This window comes from Scyliorhinus torazame, chromosome 14 (assembly GCF_047496885.1).
Source record: "Scyliorhinus torazame isolate Kashiwa2021f chromosome 14, sScyTor2.1, whole genome shotgun sequence".
NCBI lineage: Eukaryota > Metazoa > Chordata > Chondrichthyes > Carcharhiniformes > Scyliorhinidae > Scyliorhinus > Scyliorhinus torazame.
In genome coordinates this window covers 163,560,495-163,583,617 of record NC_092720.1, presented here as the reverse complement: position 1 = coordinate 163,583,617, position 23,123 = coordinate 163,560,495, and the positions used below count along the sequence as shown (strand labels likewise).

The 23,123-nt window shown below is 49.3% G+C and overlaps 1 protein-coding gene across 1 annotated transcript in view; it reads left to right on the top strand.

The window, feature by feature from the left end:
* Window positions 1–9,019, top strand: part of LOC140389069 (uncharacterized) — a 58,111-nt gene extending 49,092 nt beyond the window's left edge. The window contains exons 5-6 of the mRNA XM_072473229.1: window positions 1,586–1,602; window positions 3,535–9,019. Of these exons, the coding sequence (XP_072329330.1) occupies window positions 1,586–1,602; window positions 3,535–5,190 (1,673 nt within the window). The 3' untranslated portion in view covers window positions 5,191–9,019. The remainder of the gene's footprint in view (window positions 1–1,585; window positions 1,603–3,534) is intronic.
* Window positions 9,020–23,123: the final 14,104 nt, after the last annotated feature.

Here is a 23,123-nt window from a genome sequence, read left to right as displayed (position 1 = left end):
ACGGCCCGCCCTGCTGGGTAGGGGAGAATCCCGCCCAATATCTTCAATACTTCGATCAGATCACCACTTAACTTTCTAAATTATAACGAAAAAAGGCCTGATTTGTGTAATCTCTCCTTGTAACTTAATGCCTATTGTCCAGGTATAATTTTTGTAAACTTACGTTACATTCACTCCAAGGCCCAAATATCCTTCCTCAGGTGTGGTGCCCAGGTCTGCTGACAGTACTCCAAGTGGGGTCTAACCAGGATTTTGGAGAACTGCAGGAATAACTCCTGTGTTTTTGTATTCCAATCCTCTAGATATAAAGGTTAGCGTTCCATTAACCTATTTGATTATTTTCTGCACATGTATCTGGCTTTTAAAGGATATTTGTACCCGAACCCCCAAGTCTCTTTGGACTAATAACCAAACTCTGTAATCTTGGACTTGACCCCACTCCCTGTACAGCTGGATCCTTGACTTCCTCAATCTTGATCCTTGACTTCTGCAATCTGTCAGGCTAGGTAACAGCACCTCCTCAACAGTCCTCAACACCTGGGCCCCGCAAGGATGTGTGCTCAGTCCTCTCCTGTACTTCCTGTGCACACACGTCTGTGTGGCGAGATTCAACTCCAATTCGATCTGTAAGTTTGCGGATGATACGACTGTGGTGCATCGTATCTCAAACAACGACGAATCAGACTACAGAAGGGAGATAGATCACTTGGCTGCAAGGTGTACCGGAAACAACCTCTCTCTAAATGTTGGCAAGACAAAGGAACTGATCATCGACTTCAGGAAGCGTAGCACGACCCCCCCCCCCCCCCCCACCACCGTCTACACCAATGGCTCTGAAGTGGAGATGGTCGATAGCTTCAAGTTCCTGGGGGTCAACATCACCAACAGTCCGTCCTGGTTCAGTCACGTTGATGCAACAATCAAGAAAGCCCAATAACGTCTCTACTTCCTACGGATGTTAAAGAAATTCGGCATGTCTGCATCGACTCTCACAAACTTCTACAGATGTGCCATAGAGAGTATCCTATCCGGCTGCATCACAGCCTGGTACAGCAACTGCTCAGCCCAAGATCGCAAGAAACTGCAGTGTGGTGTACTCAGCCCAACGATCACACAAGCTTGGAACCCTCCCATTGATTCTGTCTACAGCTCCCGCTGCCTCAGGAAGGCAGACAGCATTGTCAGAGACCCCTGTCCCACCCAGGCATTTTCCTCTTCCAAACCCTTCCATCAGGCAGAAGATACAGTAGTCTGAAGACCTGCACATCCAGACATAAGAATAGCTTCTTCCCCACAGCTACGAGACTCCTCAACGATTCTCCCTTGGACTGATCTGTTCCCTATAAGAACACTATTCACGATGCCCATGCTGCTCTTGCTCACTTATTTGCTTTGTTTGACCCTTGTTCCACACTGTAACCAATCACTATTTGTCAATGTTCTCTGTTGATTATTCTTTTTGTCTACTGTGTACGTACTGTGTATGTTCCCTTGGCCACAGAAAAATACTTTTCACTGTACTGCAGTACATGTGACAATCAATCAATCAATCAACATACACTGATCCTAACCTCTTTCCATTTAGAAAGTACTCTGATAGAGGTAAGTAGCTTGCAAGAACATTTCCGAGACATTTAAGACTCCACCACTTGCTGTGGGTCTGGAGTCACATGTAGGACAGACCAGGTAAGAAGGGTACTTTCCTGTGCACATATCTTATGTGTCACTCTCTCCCGCACTGTCTCTCTTGTCTCCACTCTCTTATGTGCATGTCCTGATCCCATCGCTGCCTTCGATGCTGTGGCTCATCATTTTCTGATCTCCTGTCAGGCACATCTGAGGCTACACATCCCACACTGATGTCAGTTTGGAAGCCTCCGAGGATGAAGAAAGCTGTTCCCACACCAGAAATCTCTGTCACACGTTTACCAGGGGAACTGAGACAGCAGCTGCAATAAGTGAGGTTTTATTCAGATGGGACAATGACAAGTTTAAATCCTCACCTGAGCTGCTGCTCAAAGTCGCCTCCGTTTCCCCGGTCAGTTTCCCAAACTTCAGGAAACTCCTGTTCCTGCAGAAATATTTGGATTGGCTGTGAGAGACGTCAATCAGAGAGCCCACCCACTCTGCCCATTCTCTCCTCTTCCTCTACCACAGCTGCTTCACTTCCTGTAGGGACTCCAAACCAAGTCAGGAGATGGTGAGTGAAGGAGCAGAATTTAGAAGAATTACATTGCACAATATCCACACTAATGTTCAGGCAGTCTGACTATCCTGTGGGCAATCAGGTGTGGAAATGCTCCTTATGCTGTGTGAGAAGATCCAGCTCAGAGACCTGTTTACTCGGTGCTTTGTGCTGAGCTGTTTGATTGGCTGTGTTGGATACTGAGTGTTTATTGAAGCATTTCCCTTCTGATTTACAGACTGAGTTTTGTTGATGGGCCATTGCTGAATATGAGAAGGTGAGGTGTAATTATCTGAGAGAGGCAGAGACACATTTATTGAAATGTCTTTTAATATCCTCTTCAAAGACTTTACCTGAAGGCCTCGACCTTTCTCAAAAGCCTGGGCTTGGATTTAATAGTTTTGTCCAGTGCTGTGTGTGAGAGCTGAATTTGGGATGTGCAGCCTGAGTGAGTGCAGTGTATCTAATTTCCCAGGATAAAGCAGAACCCTTCAATGAGCTACACTGAGGCAATATTTTCCTTAGCTTCCAGGACTTCCTGCCCAGTGTCTTTTCTTCATATAATTTGGCAAAGGAAGGGGAGAAATTGCAATATCTCCATTGAATTAACATTTCCCCTGGATTTTCTATGTTAAACACATACTCAAAGGGCAAAACTCGTCTTCACCAGCACGACCTGAGCGCACAGAGAATTAATAGCCCGTTTTACACTCTGCCCGACTGTCTTTTCATTGTCCTCACAGTGCCTGGGAAGATGGGGGTCTGGGCGGAGGAAAGAAAGTAGCCACGTTGTCTGCTCCTGGTCACTATCCAGTGTGCCTGCTGGAAACAGAATGTGTGAAAAGGATAGACTTGTATTTGATCCCCCCACACAGGGGAGTAACAGACTGGCACTCACTGTGGAACAGTCTCGAACTGAGGAGTCAGCCCCTTCAGCAAAGGAGGGGAGGAGTTGGAGGAAGTCATGTTTCCTTTTTCTGTTTTACAGAAGGATTGCTCCATTCTACAGAGGATAGGCACCACAGATAGATCCTGACCATCACGCAAGGAACAACTGCGGGAAGACATCCAGTCTCTTCACAGCATTGCTCAATGGTTTGGGCAATGAAACCATCATCCGGAAATCGATCGGGTCAGGGGAGCTTTGACATATCATCAGATCTGAAACTGGTCAGTGGTGTTGAACCTTCCATCAGAATCAACCTTTCCGAAGGTGAGGCTGGGAATAAGTGAGTGGGCTCCAAATGTGGTGAGAGCTTCAATCATTCATCGAGTCTCATGAACCACTGACTCATTCCTACAGGTGAGGGACAGTGTGAGGAATGGCTCACAGGATCTCCTGACACAAGGTGTGTCTGTTCTATCAGAATAGCGCCTGGATGGAAGGAAAATCATTCAGGTGTGAGGTGTGCGACAAATCATTCTCACGATCATCAAATTTGCAGGTCCATCGACGCATTCACACTGGGGAGAAACCGTTTTGGTGTGAGGTGTGTGACAAATCATTCTCTCATTCATCAAACCTTCGTGTACATCATCGCATTCATGTCGGGGATAAGCCTTCCAAGTGCGACCAGTGTGACAAATCATTCTCGGACTTATCGCACCTCCATGAACACCAACTTTTTCACACAGGAGAGAGACCGTTCCAGTGTGAGATTTGTTACAGGGCTTTCACCCATTCCTCCTATCTCAGCACGCACCAGAGAATCCACACTGGAGAGAAACCATTCCCTTGCAAGGTATGTGACAAATCATTTTCGAACCTAATGAAACTATGCAGACACCAACGCATTCACACTGGAGGGAACCCATTCACATGTGAGCTGTGTGAGAAATCATTCTCGGAACCATCATTACTCCATCGACATCATCGTATTCACACCAGGGAGAAACCATTCAAGTGCAAGATCTGTGACAAATCATTCCGATGGACATCAAACCTTCGTTTACACCAACAAATTCACACAGGTGATAAGCTGTTCACATGTAAGGTATGTGAGAAATCATTCTCTCGATCATCAATCCTCCGTTCACACCAACAGATTCATACAGGCAAGAAATTGTTTACGTGTGAGGTGTGTGGTAAAGCCTTCACATTATCATCGAGCTTCCTACGGCATCAGACAGTTCACACAGGGGAGAAACCTTTCAAGTGTGATGTGTGCAACAAAGTGTTCAAACTGTTAGCAGCACTCATGCAACACCGACGCCTTCACACTGGAGAGAAGCCGTTCAGGTGTGAGGTGTGTGACAAATCATTCTCACAGTCATCGAAGCTTCATGCGCATCATCGCACTCACACAGGGGAAAAACCATTCAAGTGTGACCTGTGTGACAAATCATTCTCACACTCTTCCAACCTTCGCGCACACCAGCGCATTCACACAGGGGAGAAACCATTTAAGTGTGACTTGTGTGACAAATCATTCTCGCAGTCATCTAACCTCTGCGAACACCAACGTTTTCACACAGGAGAAAAACCATTCCAGTGTGAGATTTGTTACAAGGCTTTTACCCGCTCCTCCTATCTCATCAAACACCAGAGGATCCACACTGGGGAGAAACTATTCACGTGTGAGGTGTGTGACAAATCATTCTCGGAGTCATGGACACTCCGTGTACATCACCGTGCTCACACCGGGGAGAAACCATTCAAGTGTGAGGTGTGTGACAAATCATTCTCAAACTCATCGAACCTCCGCGCACACCAACGTATTCACACAGGAGAGAAACTATTCCAGTGTGAGATTTGTGACAAGGCTTTTACCCATTCCTCTGATCTTCTTAAGCACCAGAGGATCCACACTGGAGAGAAACCATTCACATGCAAGGTATGTGGCAAATCGTTCTCACAGTCGTGGTATGTCCGGATACATCAACGTATTCACACAGGGGACAAACCTTTCAAGTGTGAGGTGTGCAACAAAGACTTCATTAACTCATCAAATCTTCTGGTCCATCAGAGGATCCACAGAGGGATATTTGGGGAAGATTTACAATGACGTTTTTCTGAAGTCTTCGACCCTCCTGGGTCACCAGAGGGTTCACATAGGGGAGAATCTATTCAGGTGCGATGCTTGTTTGTGAGGCTGCTTTCATCCAGTTCTCCCAATGTGTAAAGTGCCAGCAGATACACACTCGTTCAGGGAGAAAGCTGTCTGAATTCTGTAATAAAGCTGTTTAACAGTTGTTGAACCTCCTGGCACATCAGTGAACCCACATGAGAGATAAAACATTCCAGTGTGATATGTATCAGGATTGTCCCACCTACTCCTCTCTCGTCAAACACCAATATTGCCACACGGATTTAGAGCCAGCTCACTTTGCGAGGTGTGTGGCCAATTATTCACCTGCTCCATTACACTGAGAGTTATCTATTGTTTACCCTCCAGTGCTCGCACAGGGGAATTGTCTGTGTCAGGAGTGTCTGTCTCCAACCTCTCCCACCATGAGGCCAATTGTTTCAAGAAGGCCAATTTAATCTTTGACCAGATCGTCAAACGTCACCAAAAGAAGACATCAAATCTGTATGGAAGCTGCTGTATAAACTCAGCATCCTTTCAGTGCAGCGTCAGGTACAAGTCACTCACTGACTCTCACTCTGACCAAGACAGTAGTAATGGAGGGACTTCAGTTAGCCTCAGCATGGTCTATGCGGGGGGGGAAAATCAGCCGTGAATCCCATTCCTCATCAGTGAGCCCAGCTGGGAAGTCAGAGGGAGAACAGGATGTGTCTCGGCTGTGACAGTCTCCATTGTCTCTCAACATTCACTGTCTGGGTCTACATCTGCTGAATGGGCACTCGAACAGAGCACCCACTCGAACAATCACTGTCCACAGTCTGCACTCCAGGTCAGTATAGGTGGGATTCAAGGAGGATCCGAAAGGAGGGAGAGAGATAAAGATTCAGAGAGATTTCAGGAGGGAATTGATGAGCATGGAGCCTGGATGGGTGAAGTTAAGGAAGTGGGGGATGTACTAAAGGCCGGAATTGTCAGAACTCAGAGGGAGGTGCGGCTGGAGATGACTGAGAAAGGGATTGGGCAAGGACATGGAGCAATGAATGTGTACTTGAGCATGAGAATTTTAAATTGGGGTCACTGGGGGTTTGGGAACCAGTGTCGGTCAGTGAGCACAGGGGTGATAGGTGTGTGAGTTAGGATAGAGACGACTGAGGTTTAGCTGACTTGAAGTTTCTGATGGAAGATGGGAAGCTGGACAGGAGAGCATTGGGATGGTCTAGTCTAGTCTAGAAGCAACAGCAGCATGGATGAGGATTTCAATAGCAGATGGACTAATGCGGGGGGGGCTTTGGGTATTGGAAATTGGGAACGTTACAGAAGGGAGTAGGTGATCTTTGTGATGGAGAGGGTCTGGGGTTGGAAACCAAACTGAAGGTTGAAGATGATAACACTGACCAATTGTTCGACATGAGAGTGGAGAGGGAAATCAAAAGGAATTTTTTTATTTTTGAAATTTTTTATTTAAAATAAATTTGTAACATTTACAGAGAGAAAACAGGCCCTATGCAAAGAGCCTTAACATAGTGAATATGAACAATGGGAAAGAATAAACATGTTAATAAGGCACTTCCCCTGTCAGCTCTGTTTGCCCATACCACACGTGTTCAACTAAACTAATGTGGCTCTAATCCCCCTCCCCCCGGGTGCTGCTGCTATCGGTTTCCTGCGCTGTTCCGAGAGTCTGCAAGCGACTTTCTCCCCCAGGGAATCCCCGGTCACCCCCCCTTGCCCACTTAAGTCTCCTCTGCTCTACTTCTCAGCTGCCCCGACCTCCCCTGCCCCCCCCACGAGGCCTGACCTGCCCGGTCAGCCCTGCGCTTGGCCCTAGCCCGCCCCTCCTCCTACTCTCCCTGGTGCCCCCTGACCTACGCTAGCTACGCTAACCCCTGCCCTTGGCGCCTGTCTGTCTCCCGCCCGAGCGCTCGGGGTCTCCCGCCCGAGCGCTCGGGCCCTCCCCCCACACACCCAGGACCCATTAACCTGATTGTATCTCCCCGTGCCCTTTCAAATCCCTTAACCAGCCCATAGCCCATCCCCCTATCAGAGGCCCCGATCTCCCGCCAAAAGGTACCAAGTGCAGGGCCCCCTTTGCATGCCCCCCCCCCCCCCTGCCCTGTTGCAATCTCCCAGGCCCCGCTCCCTGTCCAGGCTGAAAACAATCTTGGATAGAACATTACAGTACAGGATAATTTAACAAACTGCCGCCACACAAAAGCACCGAGAGCCCAGAGTCCTTTAGTTCAAAGTCCAGCTTCTTTTAATAAAAGTCCATTCCTAGTCAGAGCATGTTAGGTTAACAGACCGCCACCACTGTACAGCACTGAAAAAACTAAGTGCCCGTTAGTTCAAGTCCAGTTTCTTATCTTTAATGAAAGCCCAAACCTGTTCTGGTGTCTCAAAATAGTAGTGGAGTTCCTCAAACGTAACCCAAAACTTCGCAGGATACAGCATTCCAAACCTCACCTTTTTGTAGAGGGCTGCCTTTACCTTGATGAATCCTGCACGCCTCTTGGCCAGCTCCGTTCCCAAGTCCTGGTAAATGCGCACCTCGCAGTTCTCCCATCTGCTGCTCCTCTCCGCCTTGGCCCATCGCAGCACACGTTCCTTGTCAGCAAGCCGGTGAAAGCGGACCACCAAGGCCCTCGGTCAGTCGCCCGTCCTGGGCTTCCTTCTATGCGCCCCATCCAACTCCAGGGGTCGAGGGAAGGCCTCCGGTCCCATCAGCGCCTCGAGCATACCCGTCACGTATGCACCCACATCCGATCACTTGCAGCCCTCGGGGAGGCCAACGATCCTCAAATTCTGCCTCCTGGCTCTGTTCCCCAGCTCTTCAAGCTACTCCTGCATCCTCCTCTGGCGGGCGTTCAGCTCCTCCACCTCGTGCTCCAGCTCCGTTACCGTGTCCGCCTGGCTGGAGAGCTTCATCTCAACCTCCCTGAGCGCCTTCTCTTGGACTGCCTGTGTCTCGACCATTCAGTCCATTACCGCTGTCATCGGGTCCAACGTGTCCCTCTTCAATTCGGCGAAGCAATTCCTGAAGAACTCCATCTGTTGCTCCCTTGGCCAGTGAGCCTCTGCTCCCTGGTCCCTGCCTTCCGCCATGCTTCGCTGCCCGGTCTGGGGTCCCCGCTGCTCCCGCTTCGATCCTTGCCGCTCCACTCGACCACTTCTGGTCCAGCTGTCCATACCCCTATCGTCTCCTCCACCGATTCAGGTCAGCATGTCCCGAAACAGTCCGTTGAAAAAAGTCAGTTTGCCCATCGCGGGCTGGAGCGATCCGACCTGCGACCTCAATCAAAAGGAATTTAATGGAAGTAGAAACTGGAACCATCCCTCAATCTATCAACCAATTTTAAAATATTCAATTGACCCCAGCCTCAACAGATTTTTGTGGGGAGAGAGTTCCAGATTTCCAGTCCCCTTTTTGTAAAGAAGGGTTTGCTGACATCAACGCTAAAAAGCCAAGCTCAAATTTTAATGCCATAGAATCATAGAATTTACAGTGCAGAAGGAGGCCATTCGGCCCATCGAGTCTGCACCAACCGTTGGAAAGAGCAACTTATCTAGGCCCAAGCCCCCACCCTATCCACGTAACCCAGTACAACCTTGTTCTTTTTTTTTTTAAATATGTTTATTCAAGTTTTCCAACAAAATTTTGGACAAACCCCCCCCCCCCCCAATAACAGAAAATAAAAGAAACGCAAACACAACAATTAAACATTGTACATTGTACAAAACATTCACATTGGGTTGCCCCATGTACAAAAGCCCCCCCCCCCCATATGACATTTAAAGGTACTCATAGGGAAGCCCCACCCCCATTCCCCCCCCCAACAGAACCCCCCCCTCCCACCCTAGGGTTGCTGATGCTGACCTTCTAACGCTCCGCGGGATAGTCTAGGAACGGTTGCCACCGCCTGAAGAACCCCTGCACAGACCCTCGTAAGGCAAACGTTATCCTCTCCAGCTTAATGAACTCTGCCATATCATTTATCCAGGCTTCCACACTGTGGGGGATTCGCGTCCTTCCATAATAGCAAGATCCTCCGCCGGGCTACCAGGGACGCAAAGGGCAGGATACTGGCCTCTTTCACCTCCTGCACTCCCGGCTCGTCCGTTACCCCAAATAATGCTAACCCCCAACTCGGCTTGACCTGGACTTTCACCACCTTGGACATAGTCCTCGCAAGACCCCTCCAAAACTCCTCCAGTGCCGGGCACGACCAGAACATGTGGACGTGATTTGCCGGACTCCCCGAGCACCTCCCACACCTGTCCTCCACCCCAAAGAACCTACTCATCCTCGCCCCTGTCATATGCGCTCTGTGAACAACCTTGAATTGTATTAGGCTAAGCCTGCGCAAGAGGAGGAAGAATTAACCCTACTCAGGGCATCAGCCCACAGACCCTCATCTATCTCCTCCCCAAGCTCCTCCTCCCACTTGCCCTTTAGCTCCTCTACCGCGGCCTCCTCCTCTTCTTTCAGCTCCTGGTAGATCGCCGAGACCCTGCCCTCTCCAACCCATACACCCGAAATCACCCTGTCCTGGGTCCCCTGTGCCGGAAGCAGCGGGAATTCCCTCACCTGCTGTCTCACAAACGCCCTCACTTGCATATACCTGAAAGCATTCCCCCGGGGTAACCCAAACTTCTCCTCCAGCGCCCCTAGGCTCGCAAATGTCCCATCTATGAACAGGTCCCCTATTCTCCTAATCCCTGCCCGATGCCAGCTCCGAAATCCCCCATCCATCCTTCCCGGGATGAACCGATGATTCTCCCGAATCGGGGACCCAACCGAGGCTCCCACCTCGCCCCTGTGTCGCCTCCACTGCCCCCAGATCTTCAGCGTTGCCGCCACCACCGGGCTCGTGGTGTACCTTGTCGGCGAGAGCGGCAGCGGTGCCGTCACCAGCGCCCTCAGGCTCGTGCCCACACAGGACGCCATCTCCAACCTCTTCCACGCCGCCCCCTCTCCCTCCATTACCCACTTACGGATCATCGCCACATTGGCTGCCCAATAGTATCCGCACAGATTCGGCAGAGCCAGCCCCCCCGTCCCTACCCTGCTCCAGAAACACCCTCTTTACTTTCGGGATCTTATTTGCCCACACAAAACCCATGATGCTCCTGCTTACCCATTTGAAAAAGGCCTTGGGAATCATAATGGGAAGGCACTGGAACACAAACAGAAACCTCGGGAGGACCACCATTTTAACCGACTGCACCCTGCCCGCCAGCGAGAGTGGCAGCACATCCCATCTTTTAAAATCCTCCTCCATCTGCTCCACCAACCGCGTCAAATTGAGTTTGTGCAGGGCCCCCCAACTCCCAGCCACCTGGATCCCTAAGTACCAAAAGCTCCTTTCCGCCCTTTCAGCGGCAGGTCGTCTATCCCCCTTCTCTTGTCCCCTGGATGCACCACAAAGAGCTCACTTTTCCCTACATTCAACTTATACCCTGAGAAGTCCCCAAACTCCTTTAGGATCCGCATGACCTCCGCCTGGGTCTGCCACATACAGCAACAGGTCGTCCGCATATAGCGACACCCGATGTTCCTCTCCCCCACGGACCAATCCCCTCCATTTCCTGGACTCCCTTAGTGCCATGGCCAAGGGCTCAATTGCCAGTGCAAACAGCAAGGGGGACAGGGGGCACCCGTGCCTCGTTCCTCGGTACAGCCGAAAGTACTCCGACCTCCGCCGATTCGTAGCCACGCTTGCCACCGGGGCTCTATATAACAATCTGACCGAGCCGATAAACCCATCCCCGAACCCAAACCTCCGCAACACTTCCCAAAGATACTCCCACTCCACCCGGTCGAAAGCCTTCTCCACGTCCATAGCTGCGAGGGCATCATAATCACGTTGAGGAGCCTCCGCACGTTAGTATTTAGCTGCCTGCCCTTTACGAACCCCGTCTGGTCCTCATGAATTACCCCCGGGACAGAGTCCTCAATTCTCGTAGCCAGCACTTTTGCCAGCAACTTAGCATCCACATTAAGGAGCGAGATCGGTCTATACGACCCACATTGCAGTGGGTCCTGGTCCTGCTTCAGGATCAGAGAGATCTGCGCCCCGGACATTGTCGGGGGCAAGGTCCCCCCCTCCCTAGCCTTATTGAAAGTCCTCACTAGCAACGGGCCTAACAGATTTGCGTACTTCCTATAAAACTCGACCGGGAACCCGTCCGGCCCCGGGGCCTTCCCCGCCTGCATGCTCCCCAATCCTTTAACCAGCTCCTCTAGCCCTATTGGCGCCCCTAAACCAGCCACCTCCTGCTCCTCCACCCTCGGGAACCTCAGCTGATCCAAGAATCGTCGCATCCCCTCTTCCCCCGCTGGGGGCTCAGATCTGTACAAATCCCCATAAAAGTCCCTAAATACCTCATTTATTCTCACCGCACTCCGCACCGTATTCCCCCCGCTATCCTTAATTCCACCTATCTCCCTCGCTGCCTCACTGTTACGAAGCTGGTGTGCCAGCATCCGACTCGCCTTCTCCCCATACTCATACATCGCCCCTGCGCTTTCCTCCAGTGTGCCTCTGCTTTCCCTGTGGTCAACAGGTCGAACTCCGCCTGGAGATTCCGTCGCTCCCTGAGTAGCCCCTCCTCGGGGGCCTCTGCATATCTCCTATCCACCCTTAAAATCTCCCCCACCAACCTCTCCCTCTCCCTCCCCTCTCTCTTCTCCCTATGGGCCCTAATGGAGATAAGCTCTCCCCTAACCACCGCCTTCAGCGCCTCCCAGACTACCCCCACCTGCACCTCCCCGTTGTCGTTGGCCTCCAAAGATCTTTCAATGCACCCCGCACCCGCCCACACCTCCTCATCCGCCAACAGTCCCACATCCAGGCGCCACAACTGGCGCTGGCCCTCTCCTCCCCCCAACTCCAGCTCCACCCAGTGCGGGGCGTGGTCTGAGATGGCTATGGCCGAGTACTCCGTTCCCTCCACTTTAGGGATTAGCGCCCTGCTCAGAACAAAAAAATCTATCCGGGAGTAGGCTCTATGGACGTGAGAAAATAATGAAAATTCCCTGGCCTGGGACCTGACAAACCTCCATGGATCCACTCCCCCCATCTGGTCCATAAACCCCCTAAGCACCTTGGCCGCAGCCGGCCTCTTACCCATCCTGGACCTAGAGCGATCCAATGTTGGGTCCAGCACCGTGTTGGACTCCCCCATTATCAAGCTTCCTACCTCCAGGTCCGGAATCCGACCCAGCATGCGTTTCATAAATCCGGCATCATCCCAATTCGGAGCATATACATTTACCAGTACCACCCGCAGCCCCTGCAGCCTACCGCTCACCATCACATATTGACCTCCACTATCCACTACAATATTCATTGCCTCAAACGACACCCGCTTCCCTACTAGTATTGCAACCCCTCTGTTCTTCGCATCCAGCCCTGAATGGAATACCTGTCCTACCCATCCTTTTCTCAGCCTAACCTGATCTGCCACCTTCAAATGCGTCTCCTGAAGCATAACCACGTCTGCCTTCAGTCCCTTTAAGTGCGCGAACACCCGGGCCCTCTTGCCCTCTTGACCGGCCCGTTCAGGCCCTTCACATTCCAAGTTATCAGCCGGGTTGAGGGGCTGCTCCCCCCCCCCCCCCCCCCCCCCCGACTGGCCATCTCCTTTTCTAGGCCAGTCACGTGCCCGTGCCTCCCGCACCCTCCAGTCCCCCAGACGGCGGACCCCTGCCCCGACCACCTCCTACTTCCAGCTCCCCTTTGGCCAATGCAGCAGCAACCCTATCCCCCCCCTTTAACCCCCCCTCCCCCTCCCCCCGCTAGATCCACATCTAGCCCTTTTGCTCCCCCCATAATACTCCCGTAAGTCAGCTGACTCCTGCTGACCCCGGCCTCTCCCGCCATTCCATCGACCCCCTCCAGTGTGAGAATCCACCCTACCCCTCCCTGGCAGTCAGTGTGCGCCCCCCTCCAGCACCACCCCCCCCCCCCCCCCCCCCCCCCCCCCCCAGCCCCCAACTCCCGTCCTTCTCTAGCGCGGGAAAAAGCCCGCGCTTTCCTGAGCCGGCCCCGCCCCCTCTGGCGCAGCTCCTTTTGCGGCCTTACCCCAATTCCCCTCCCCGGGCCTCCACTCCCCCTCTTCCCTCGTGGGGGTCTGCCCCTCCAGCACCGACGCACACACTCTCCCACAGTCTCCCCATCAAATCCCTTCACCCATCCCCACCTAGCACCCTAACAAAAAGAACATTCCCCAAACGTAGCAAACACAGCAAACATCCCCCCACAACAAACCCTCAACCTGAGTCCAACTTTTCAGTCTGTATGAAGCTGCATGCCTCATCAGGCATTCCGAAGTAGTGGTGTCGATCCTGGAACGTGACCCACAGTCGCGCTGGCTGCAGCATACCGAACTTCACCCCCTTTCGATGGAGCACCGCCTTGGCCCGATTAAAACCAGCTCTTTTCTTCGCCACCTCTGCACTCCAGTCCTGGTAGATTCGGATCTCCGTATTCTCCCACCTACTGCTCCGCTCTTTCTTGGCCCATCTCAGGACACACTTCTCTGTCCATAAAGCGGTGAAACCTCACCACTACCGCCCTTGGCGGCTCGTTGGCCTTGGGTCTCCTTGTTAGGACCCGGTGAGCCCCATCTAGCTCCAGAGGCCTCGGGAAGGCTCCCGCGCCCATCAGCGAATTGAGCATCGTGCTCACATATGCCCCGACATCGGGCCCCTCCACTCCCTCAGGGAGACCCAGAATCCGAAGATTCTTCCTCCTCGACCTATTCTCCAGGTCCTCAAATCTTTCCGCCCACCTCTTGTGCAGCGCCTCGTGCGCCTCCACCTTTACTGCCAGGCCCAAGATCTCGTCCTCGTTCTCCGAGGCTTTTTGCTGCACCTCTCGAATCGCCGCCCCTTGGGCCTTCTGGGTCTCCACTAGCTTCTCAATAGCCGCCTTCATTGGCGCCAGCATTTCGGTCTTCAGCTCCTCAAAGCAGCGTCTAAGAAACCCCTGCTGCTCCTGTGACCACTGCGCCCATGCTGCCTGGTCTCCACCCGCCGCCATCTTGTTTTTCCCCCCTCTCACTTTTCGCTGCTTCAAGATCTCTTTTTTCACCGCTCCACTCCTGGTCCAATCCATATACTGCCGGGGGGGACCTTGCTGTCACCTTCCCACACTGGAAGCCGTCGAACAATTGCCGTTGGGGCTCCTCTAGAGAGCCCAAAAGTCCGTTCTCGGCGGGAGCTGCCGAACGTGCGACCTATCTAGGCATAGCCGCAACCGGAAGTCCAGTACAACCTTTTTCAACACTAAGGGGCAATTTAGCATGGCCTTTCCACCTAACCTGCAGATCTTTGGACTGAGAGGAAACCGGAGCATGCAGAGGAAACCCAGACAGACACGGAGACAAAGTGCAAACTCCATACAGACAGGCATCCAAGGCCGGAATTGAAACCAGGTCCCTGGCTCTGTGAGGCAGCAGTGCCCCACCTATGTCCCCTTGAATGAAATGAAATGAAATGAAAAATGAAATGAGTTCAGGACTCTCCCACCAGAGGAATAGTTTCTCTCTAACTACTCTATCAACTCGTTTAATCATCTTAAACACCTCAATTAAATTACCCATTGATTTTCTATGTAACCACTAGATCTATGTAACCTTGAGTGGGTTTGTATGAAGGAAACAGGCTCCATCCTGCGACACTAAAGTTCTGTGTCATTTCTGACCATTGGAATTTGGAGCAGAGGGATTTTAAAGAAACTTTTGTCTCTAGTATTCTGAGAGTCTCCCCTGATGTGTTTGTGTATGTTAGTAAAGTGAGTCGGCTCTCAGGAATGGGTATGGGGTAGAATCGAACCATGCTTTAGTTGGGGATGTGAATTATGGACAGATCCTCTTCAGGTGACGGGTGTTTGACTAATACCAGGAGTAATGTTTGTACTCTCCTGTCTGGGAGGACTACTATCCAGAGTATGGTGAGGGAGTGGGGGTGAGTCTCTACAGACCTGAGTTCCCTCAGCCCATCATACCTCAATGTAATAACGGTGTGATATGTTCACCGTTCACTCTTCCAAGATTCATTTCATGTTCTGGGAAATATGTTGGGTTGGTTTAAATGCCTTGTTATTTTGTTTGGTTCAAAGTTGTAAGCTGAATATTTGTTGTTCGTTTGCTGTTTTATCAATCTTCTGTATAGATTTATAAATCACAATAAATTCATTTGTTTCGCTTCATCTGATTTGTCAGCATGGTGTGTTCCTATTTACTGAAACACTCAGGAGCCTACTGTAAGAGCTCCGTACACAATATATTGGTCAATGTCACTGGCTGGGACATTTTCTCCATCAATGGGCTTAGAATTCCAGTTCTCGGGAAGCATTACATTTCTCTAAGAAAGAAAGACTTGCATTTATATATAAACTTTAACAAACACAGGACATCTGGAAACACTTCACAGTAAATTAAGAGATTTTTGAAGTGTAGTCAGTGTTCAAATGTACACAGGGCAGCTATATTCTGTCAGGTAAGAGGGGATGGAGGCTAGGCCAGTTGCATGCTCCTCCTGTAGGATGTGGGTGGTGAGGGATACCACCGGTGTCCCCGCTGACTATACCTGCGGGAAGTGCACCCAACTTCAGCTCCTCAAAGACCGTGTTAGGGAACTGGAGCTGAAGCTGGATGAACTTCGGATCATCCGGGAGGCAGAGGGGGTGATTGAGAAGAGTTACAGGGAGGTAACCACACCCAAGGTACAGGACAAGAATAGCTGGGTTACAGTCAGGGGGGAAAAAAACCAAACAGGCAGACAGTGCAGGGATCCCTTGTGGTCGTTCCCCTTCAAAACAAGTATACCGTTTTGGATGCTGTTGGGGGGATGACATACCGGGGGAAGGCCCTAGCGGTCAGGTCACTGGCACTGAGTCTGGCTCTGGGGCTCAGAAGGGAAGGGGGGAGAATAGAAAAGCAATAGTTGTAGGAGATTCAATGGTTAGGGGAATAGATAGGAGATTCTGTGGTCGCGAGCGAGACTCCCGGAAGGTATGTTGCCTCCCGGGTGCCAGGGCCAGGGATGTCTCGGATCGTGTCTTCAGGATCCTTAAGGGGGAGGGGGAGCAGCCAGAAGTAGTGGTGCACATTGGTACCAACGACATAGGTAGGAAAAGGGGTGTGGAGGTAATAAACAAGTTTAGGAGTTAGGCTGGAAGTTAAAAGCCAGGACAGACAGAGTTGTCATCTCTGGTTTGTTGCCGGTGCCACGTGATAGCGAGGCTAGGAATAGGGAGAGAGTGGAGCTGAACACGTGGCTGCAGGAATGGTGTAGGAGGGAGGGCTTCAGGTATTTGGATAATTGGAGCGCATTCTGGGGAAGGTTGGACCTGTACAAGCAGGACGGGTTGCATCTGAACCAGAGGGGCACCAATATCCTGGGAGGGAGGTTTTCTAGTACTCTTCAGGAGGGTTTAAACTAATTTGGCAGGGGAATGGGAACCGGATTTGTCGTCCAGCAACTAAGGTAGCCGATATTCAGGACGCCAAAGCGTATAATGAGGCAGTGGGGAAGGGAACACTGACAAAGGAGAGTACTTGCAGGCACGGAGATGGGTTGAAGTGTGTATACTTCAACGCAAGAAGCATCAGGAATAAGGTGGGTGAACTTAAGGCATGGATCGGTACTTGGGACTACGATGTGGTGGCCATCACGGAAACTTGGATAGAAGAGGGGCAGAAATGGTTGTTGGAGGTCCCTGGTTATAGATGTTTCAATAAGATTAGGGAGGGTGGTAAAAGAGGTGGGGGGGGGGGGTGGCATTGTTAATTAGAGATAGCATAACAGCTGCAGAAAGGCAGTTCGAGGAGTATCACCCTACTGAGGTAGTACTGGTTGAAGTCAGAAATAGGAAAGGAGCAGTCACCTTGTTAGGAGTTTTCTATAGGCCCCCCAATAGTAGCAGAGATGTGGAGGAACAGATTGGGAAACATATTTTGGAAAGGTGCAGAAGTCACAGGGTAGTAGTCATGGGTGACTTTAACTTCCCAAATATTGAGTGGAAACTCTTTAGATCAAATAGCTTGGATGGGGTGGTGTTTGTGCAGTGTGTCCAGGAAGCTTTTCTAACACAGTATGTAGATTGTCCGACCAGAGGAGGGGCAATATTGGATTTAGTACTTGGTAATGAACCAGGGCAAGTGATAGATTTGTTAGTGGGGGAGCATTTTGGAGATAGTGACCACAATTCTGTGACTTTCACTTTAGTAATGGAGAGGGATAGGTGCGTGCAACAGGGCAAGGTTTACAATTGGGGGAAGGGTAAATACGATGTTGTCAGACAAGAATTGAAGTGCATAAGTTGGGAACATAGGCTGTCAGGGAAGGACACAAGTGAAATGTGGAACTTGTTCAAGGAACAGGTACTACGTGTCCTTGATATGTATGTCCCTGTCAGGCAGGGAAGAGATGGTCGAGTGAGGGAACCATGGTTGACAAGAGAGGTTGAATGTCTTGTTAAGAGGAAAAAGGAGACTTATGTAAGGCTGAGGAAACAAGGTTCAGACAGGGCATTGGAGGGATACAAGATAGCCAGGAGGGAACTGAAGAAAGGGATTAGGAGAGCTAAGAGAGGGCATGAACAATCTTTGGCGGGTAGGATCAAGGAAAACCCCAAGGCCTTTTACACATATGTGAGAAATATGAGAATGACTAGAGCGAGGGTAGGTCCGATCAAGGACAGTAGCGGGAGATTGTGTATTGAGTCTGAAGAGATAGGAGAGGTCTTGAACGAGTACTTTTCTTCTGTATTTACAAATGAGAGGGGCGATATTGTTGGAGAGGACAGTGTGAAACAGATTGGTAAGCTCGAGGAAATACTTGTTAGGAAGGAAGATGGGTTGGGCATTTTGAAAAACTTGAGGATAGACAAGTCCCCCGGGCCTGACGGGATATATCCAAGGATTCTATGGGAAGCAAGAGATGAAATTGCAGAGCCGTTGGCAATGATCTTTCCGTCCTCACTGTCAACAGGGGTGGTACCAGGGGATTGGAGAGTGGCGAATGTCGTGCCCCTGTTCAAAAAAGGGACTAGGGATAACCCTGGGAATTACAGGCCAGTTAGTCTTACTTCGGTGGTAGGCAAAGTAATGGAAAGGGTACTGAAGGATAGGATTTCTGAGCATCTGGAAAGACACTGCTTGATTAGGGATAGTCAGCACGGATTTGTGAGGGGTAGGTCTTGCCTTACAAGTCTTATTGAATTCTTTGAGGAGGTGACCAAGCATGTGGATGAAGGTAAAGCAGTGGATGTAGTGTACATGGATTTTAGTAAGGCATTTGATAAGGTTCCCCATGGTAGGCTTCTGCAGAAAGTAAGGAGGCATGGGATAGTGGGAAATTTGGCCAGTTGGATAACGAACTGGCTAACCGATAGAAGTCAGAGAGTGGTGGTGGATGGCAAATATTCAGCCTGGATCCCAGTTACCAGTGGCGTACCGCAGGGATCAGTTCTGGGTCCTCTGCTGTTTGTGATTTTCATTAATGACTTGGATGAGGGAGTTGAAGGGTGGGTCAGTAAATTTGCAGACGATACGAGGATTGGTGGAGTTGTGGATAGTAAGGAGGGCTGTTGTCGGCTGCAAAGAACATAAGAACTAGGAGCAGGAGTAGGCCATCTGGCCCCTCGAGCCTGCTCCACCATTCAATAAGATCATGGCTGATCTTTTGTGGACTCAGCTCCACTTTCCGGCCCGAACACCATAACCCTTAATCCCTTTATTCTTCAAAAAACTATCTATCTTTATCTTAAAAACATTTAATGAAGGAGCCTCTACTGCTTCACTGGGCAAGGAATTCCATAGATTCACAACCCTTTGGGTGAAGAAGTTCCTCCTAAAGAGACATAGATAGGATGCAGAGCTGGGCTGAGAAGTAGCAGATGGAGTTTAACCCTAAAAAGTGTGAGGTTGTCCATTTTGGAAGGACAAATATGAATGCGGAATACAGGGTTAGCGGTAGAGTTCTTGGCAATGTGGAGGAGCAAAGAGATCTTGGGGTCTATGTTCATACATCTTTGAAAGTTGCCACTCAAGTGGATAGAGCTGTGAAGAAGGCCTATGGTGTGCTCGCGTTCATTAACAGAGGGATTGAATTTAAGAGCCGTGAGGTGATGATGCAGCTGTACAAAACTTTGGTAAGGCCACATTTGGAGTACTGTGTACAGTTCTGGTCACCTCATTTTAGGAAGGATGTGGAAGCTTTGGAAAAGGTGCAATGGAGATTTACCAGGATGTTGCCTGGAATGGAGAGTAGGTCTTACGAGGAAAGGTTGAGGGTGCTAGGCCTTTTCTCATTAGAACGGAGAAGGATGAGGGGCGACTTGATAGAGGTTTAGAAGATGATCAGGGGAATAGATAGAGTAGACAGTCAGAGACTTTTTCCCCGGGTGGAACAAACCATTACAAGGGGACATAAATTTAAGGTGAAAGGTGGAAGATATAGGGGGGATGTCAGAGGTAGGTTCTTTACCCAGCGAGTAGTGGGGGCATGGAATGCACTGCCTGTGGAAGTAGTTGAGTCGGAAACATTAGGGACCTTCAAGCAGCTATTGGATAGGTACATGGATTACGGTTAAATGATATAGTGTAGATTTATTTGTTCTTAAGGGCAGCACGGTAGCATTGTGGATAGCACAATTGCTTCACAGCTCCAGGGTCCCAGGTTTGATTCCGGCTTGGATCACTGTCTGTGCGGAGTCTGCACATCCTCCCCGTGTCTGCGTGGGTTTCCTCCGGGTGCTCCGGTTTCCTCCCACAGTCCAAAGATGTGCAGGTTAGGTGGATTGGCCATGATAAATTGCCCTAGTGTCCAAAATTGCCCTTGGTGTTGGGTGGAGGTGTTGAGTTTGGGTAGGGTGCTCTTTCCAAGAGCTGGTGCAGACTCAAAGGGCCGAATGGCCTCCTTCTGCACTGTAAATTCAATGATAATCTATGATTAATCTAGGACAAAGGTTCGGCACAACATCGTGGGCCGAAGGGCCTGTTCTGTGCTGTATTTTCTATGTTCTATGTTCTATGTATGGTTTGAACCCTCAACCTTTTGATACAGACGAGAATATTAACTAAGTCAAGGCTGACAATTTATAATATTTCCATTGTATTAGATTCAGTTTCTAAGGGGTTAAGTTCCAAGGCTGTGTACAGAATGCTTTTCCCCCTGTAAACAAGCAGCCTGAAAGTTTGATTTAAAGTGGTAACTAGTTGGAGCTGCAGGTGTCAGTGTTGTCTTTGTGTCTGGGTCCCTGAAGCTGTGAAAAATGGTAAAGTCTGATCCCAGACCAGACCCTAACAGTGGCTAGGATACTGAACCAAAACCCCAATATTTTAGTTTATTTGGAAGAATGTGATTGCATGAAGAAATACTGCTTTGGTATTTTTAAAACAAAACTTTATGATTAATACAATATTAAACTTTATAATTCACATCCAAAAAGAACAGCTTACAACTACCCCTTAAACACTACTGCTCAATCTTCCATTAAACAACAAGAAGATAAACATACAGCTCTCAATCCATCTTAAAATCAGCATGGAGGGGGGGCACAGTGGTTAGCACTGCTGCCTCACAGCGCCTAGGACCCAGGTTCGTTCCCGGCCCCAGGTCACTGTCCGTGTGGAATTTGCACATTCTCCACTTGTCTGCTTGGAATCGCACCCCCACAACCCAAAGATGTGAAGGGTAGGTGGAATTGCCAGGCTACATTGCCCATTAATTGGAAAAATGATTTAAAGATCAGCATGGCATAGAGAAATACTTGATTTATGAAACAGGTTTGCTTCCTGTTAGAACCCCTTTCGACTCTAGCTGAATAGCGTTTGATAAGGTTCCCCACGGTAGGGGTAGGCTACTGCAGAAAATACGGAGGCATGGGATTCAGGGTGATTTAGCAGTTTGGATCAGAAATTGGCTAGCTGGAAGAAGACAAAGGGTGGTTGTTGATGGGAAATGTTCAGACTGGAGTCCAGTTACTAGTGGTGGACCACAAGGATCTGTTTTGGGGCCACTGCTGTTTGTCACTTTTATAAATGACCTGGAGGAGGGTGTAGAAGGATGGGTGAGTACATTTGCATATGACACTAAAGTCGGAGTTGTGGACAGTACGGAAGGATGTTACAAGTTACAGAGCGACATTGATAAGCTGCAGTGCTGGGCTGAGAGGTGGCAAATGGAGTTTAATGCAGAAAAGTGTGAGGTGATTCATTTTGGAAGGAATAACAGGAAGACAGAGTACTGGGCTAATGGTAAGATTCTTGGCAGTGTGGATGAGCAGAGAGATCTCGGTGTCCATGTACATAGATCCCTGAAAGTTGCCACTCAGGTTGAGAGGGTTGTTAAGAAGGCGTACGGTGTGTTAGCTTTTATTGGTAGAGGGATTGAGTTTCGGAGCCATGAGGTCATGTTGCAGCTGTACAAAACTCTGGTGCGGCCGCATTTGGAGTATTGCGTACAATTCTGGTCGCCGCATTATAGGAAGGATGTGGAAGCATTGGAAAGGGTGCAGAGGAGATTTACCAGAATGTTGCCTGGTATGGAGGGAAGATCTTATGAGGAAAGGCTGAGAGACTTGAGGCTGTTTTCGTTAGAGAGAAGAAGGTTAAGAGGTGACTTAATTGAGGCATACAAGATGATCAGAGGATTGGATAGGGTGGACAGTGGATGGTGATGTCTAGCACAAGGGGACATATCTTTAAATTGAGGGGAGATAGATATAGGACAGATGTCAGAGGTAGGTTCTTTACTCAGAGAGTAGTAAGGGCGTGGAATGCCCTGCCTGCAGCAGTAGTGGACTTGCCAACAAATGGTCATTGGATAGACATATGGACGATAAGAGAATAGTGTAGATGGGCTTTAGAGTGGTTTCACAGGTCGGCGCAACATCGAGGGCTGAAGGGCCTGTATTGCGCTGTAATGTTCTGTGTTCTAATATCTTCACAAAGCTGGTTTACCTCGCGTGTTTCAGCTTCTTCCTTGTCCCCAGACAAGCCTGCTCTGCTTTAAAGATTATTACTTTTATAACTGTCCTCCTGTGAGTGAACTGTGGACTCAGTGTTAGACAGATCAGACTTCACCTCTTCTCCCTCCAAAGCCTTCTCCAAAATCCTTCTCCATCCAACAATGACATAATCTCCGCAAGCTGAAAAACAAATTACCCCTGCAGACTGAAAGTACATGAACTCCCCAGGGACTTTCCGCAAACCACAGTGCATTAGTCCAGACTGAAAAACTTTGTTCCTTTGGTCAATTTTACCATCTGTTACCTAGAAGGTCCCAGGGCTTTACAAAATAAAATCCTTTTTTAAAAACATGACCACTGCAGTCAAACACTAACCCTTGGCTGTTAACCCTAAATTGTTCCAATATTTAGAATCCAATATTCCTAAAATCCTCCATTCATCACACCGCCCACCCCTTTAAAAAAAATGAACCAGCGATATTAACAGATGGTTTAACTTTCTAAAACCCTTTTAACTTTATACATTTCTTAAGATGACATACGACTTATACTTTAAATATCATTTCACATTTTAAAAAAGGCAAACATCAACATGAATCCGGTCGATTTTAGTTACACACACTACAGTGGTGATAAAACATCAACAATCACAGTTTCTCTTCCTGCCGCATGTAGGATTTGTAAATTAAACTTGTAATAATAAAATCCATCTGAATAGTCTTGCATTCTAATTTTAAAATTCATCCAAGAATAATGGACTTTGTCCGTATATACAATAGTGTCAGATAAATTGTTACTCACATAAATGTTAAATTGTTATAACGCCAAACACCAAACTAGTCTTCAGTGGTCGAATATTTATTTTGGTGAATGTTGACTTTCCTAGAAAAATATTCAATTGGTCTTTCAATTCCATTGTTGTCTTCCTGC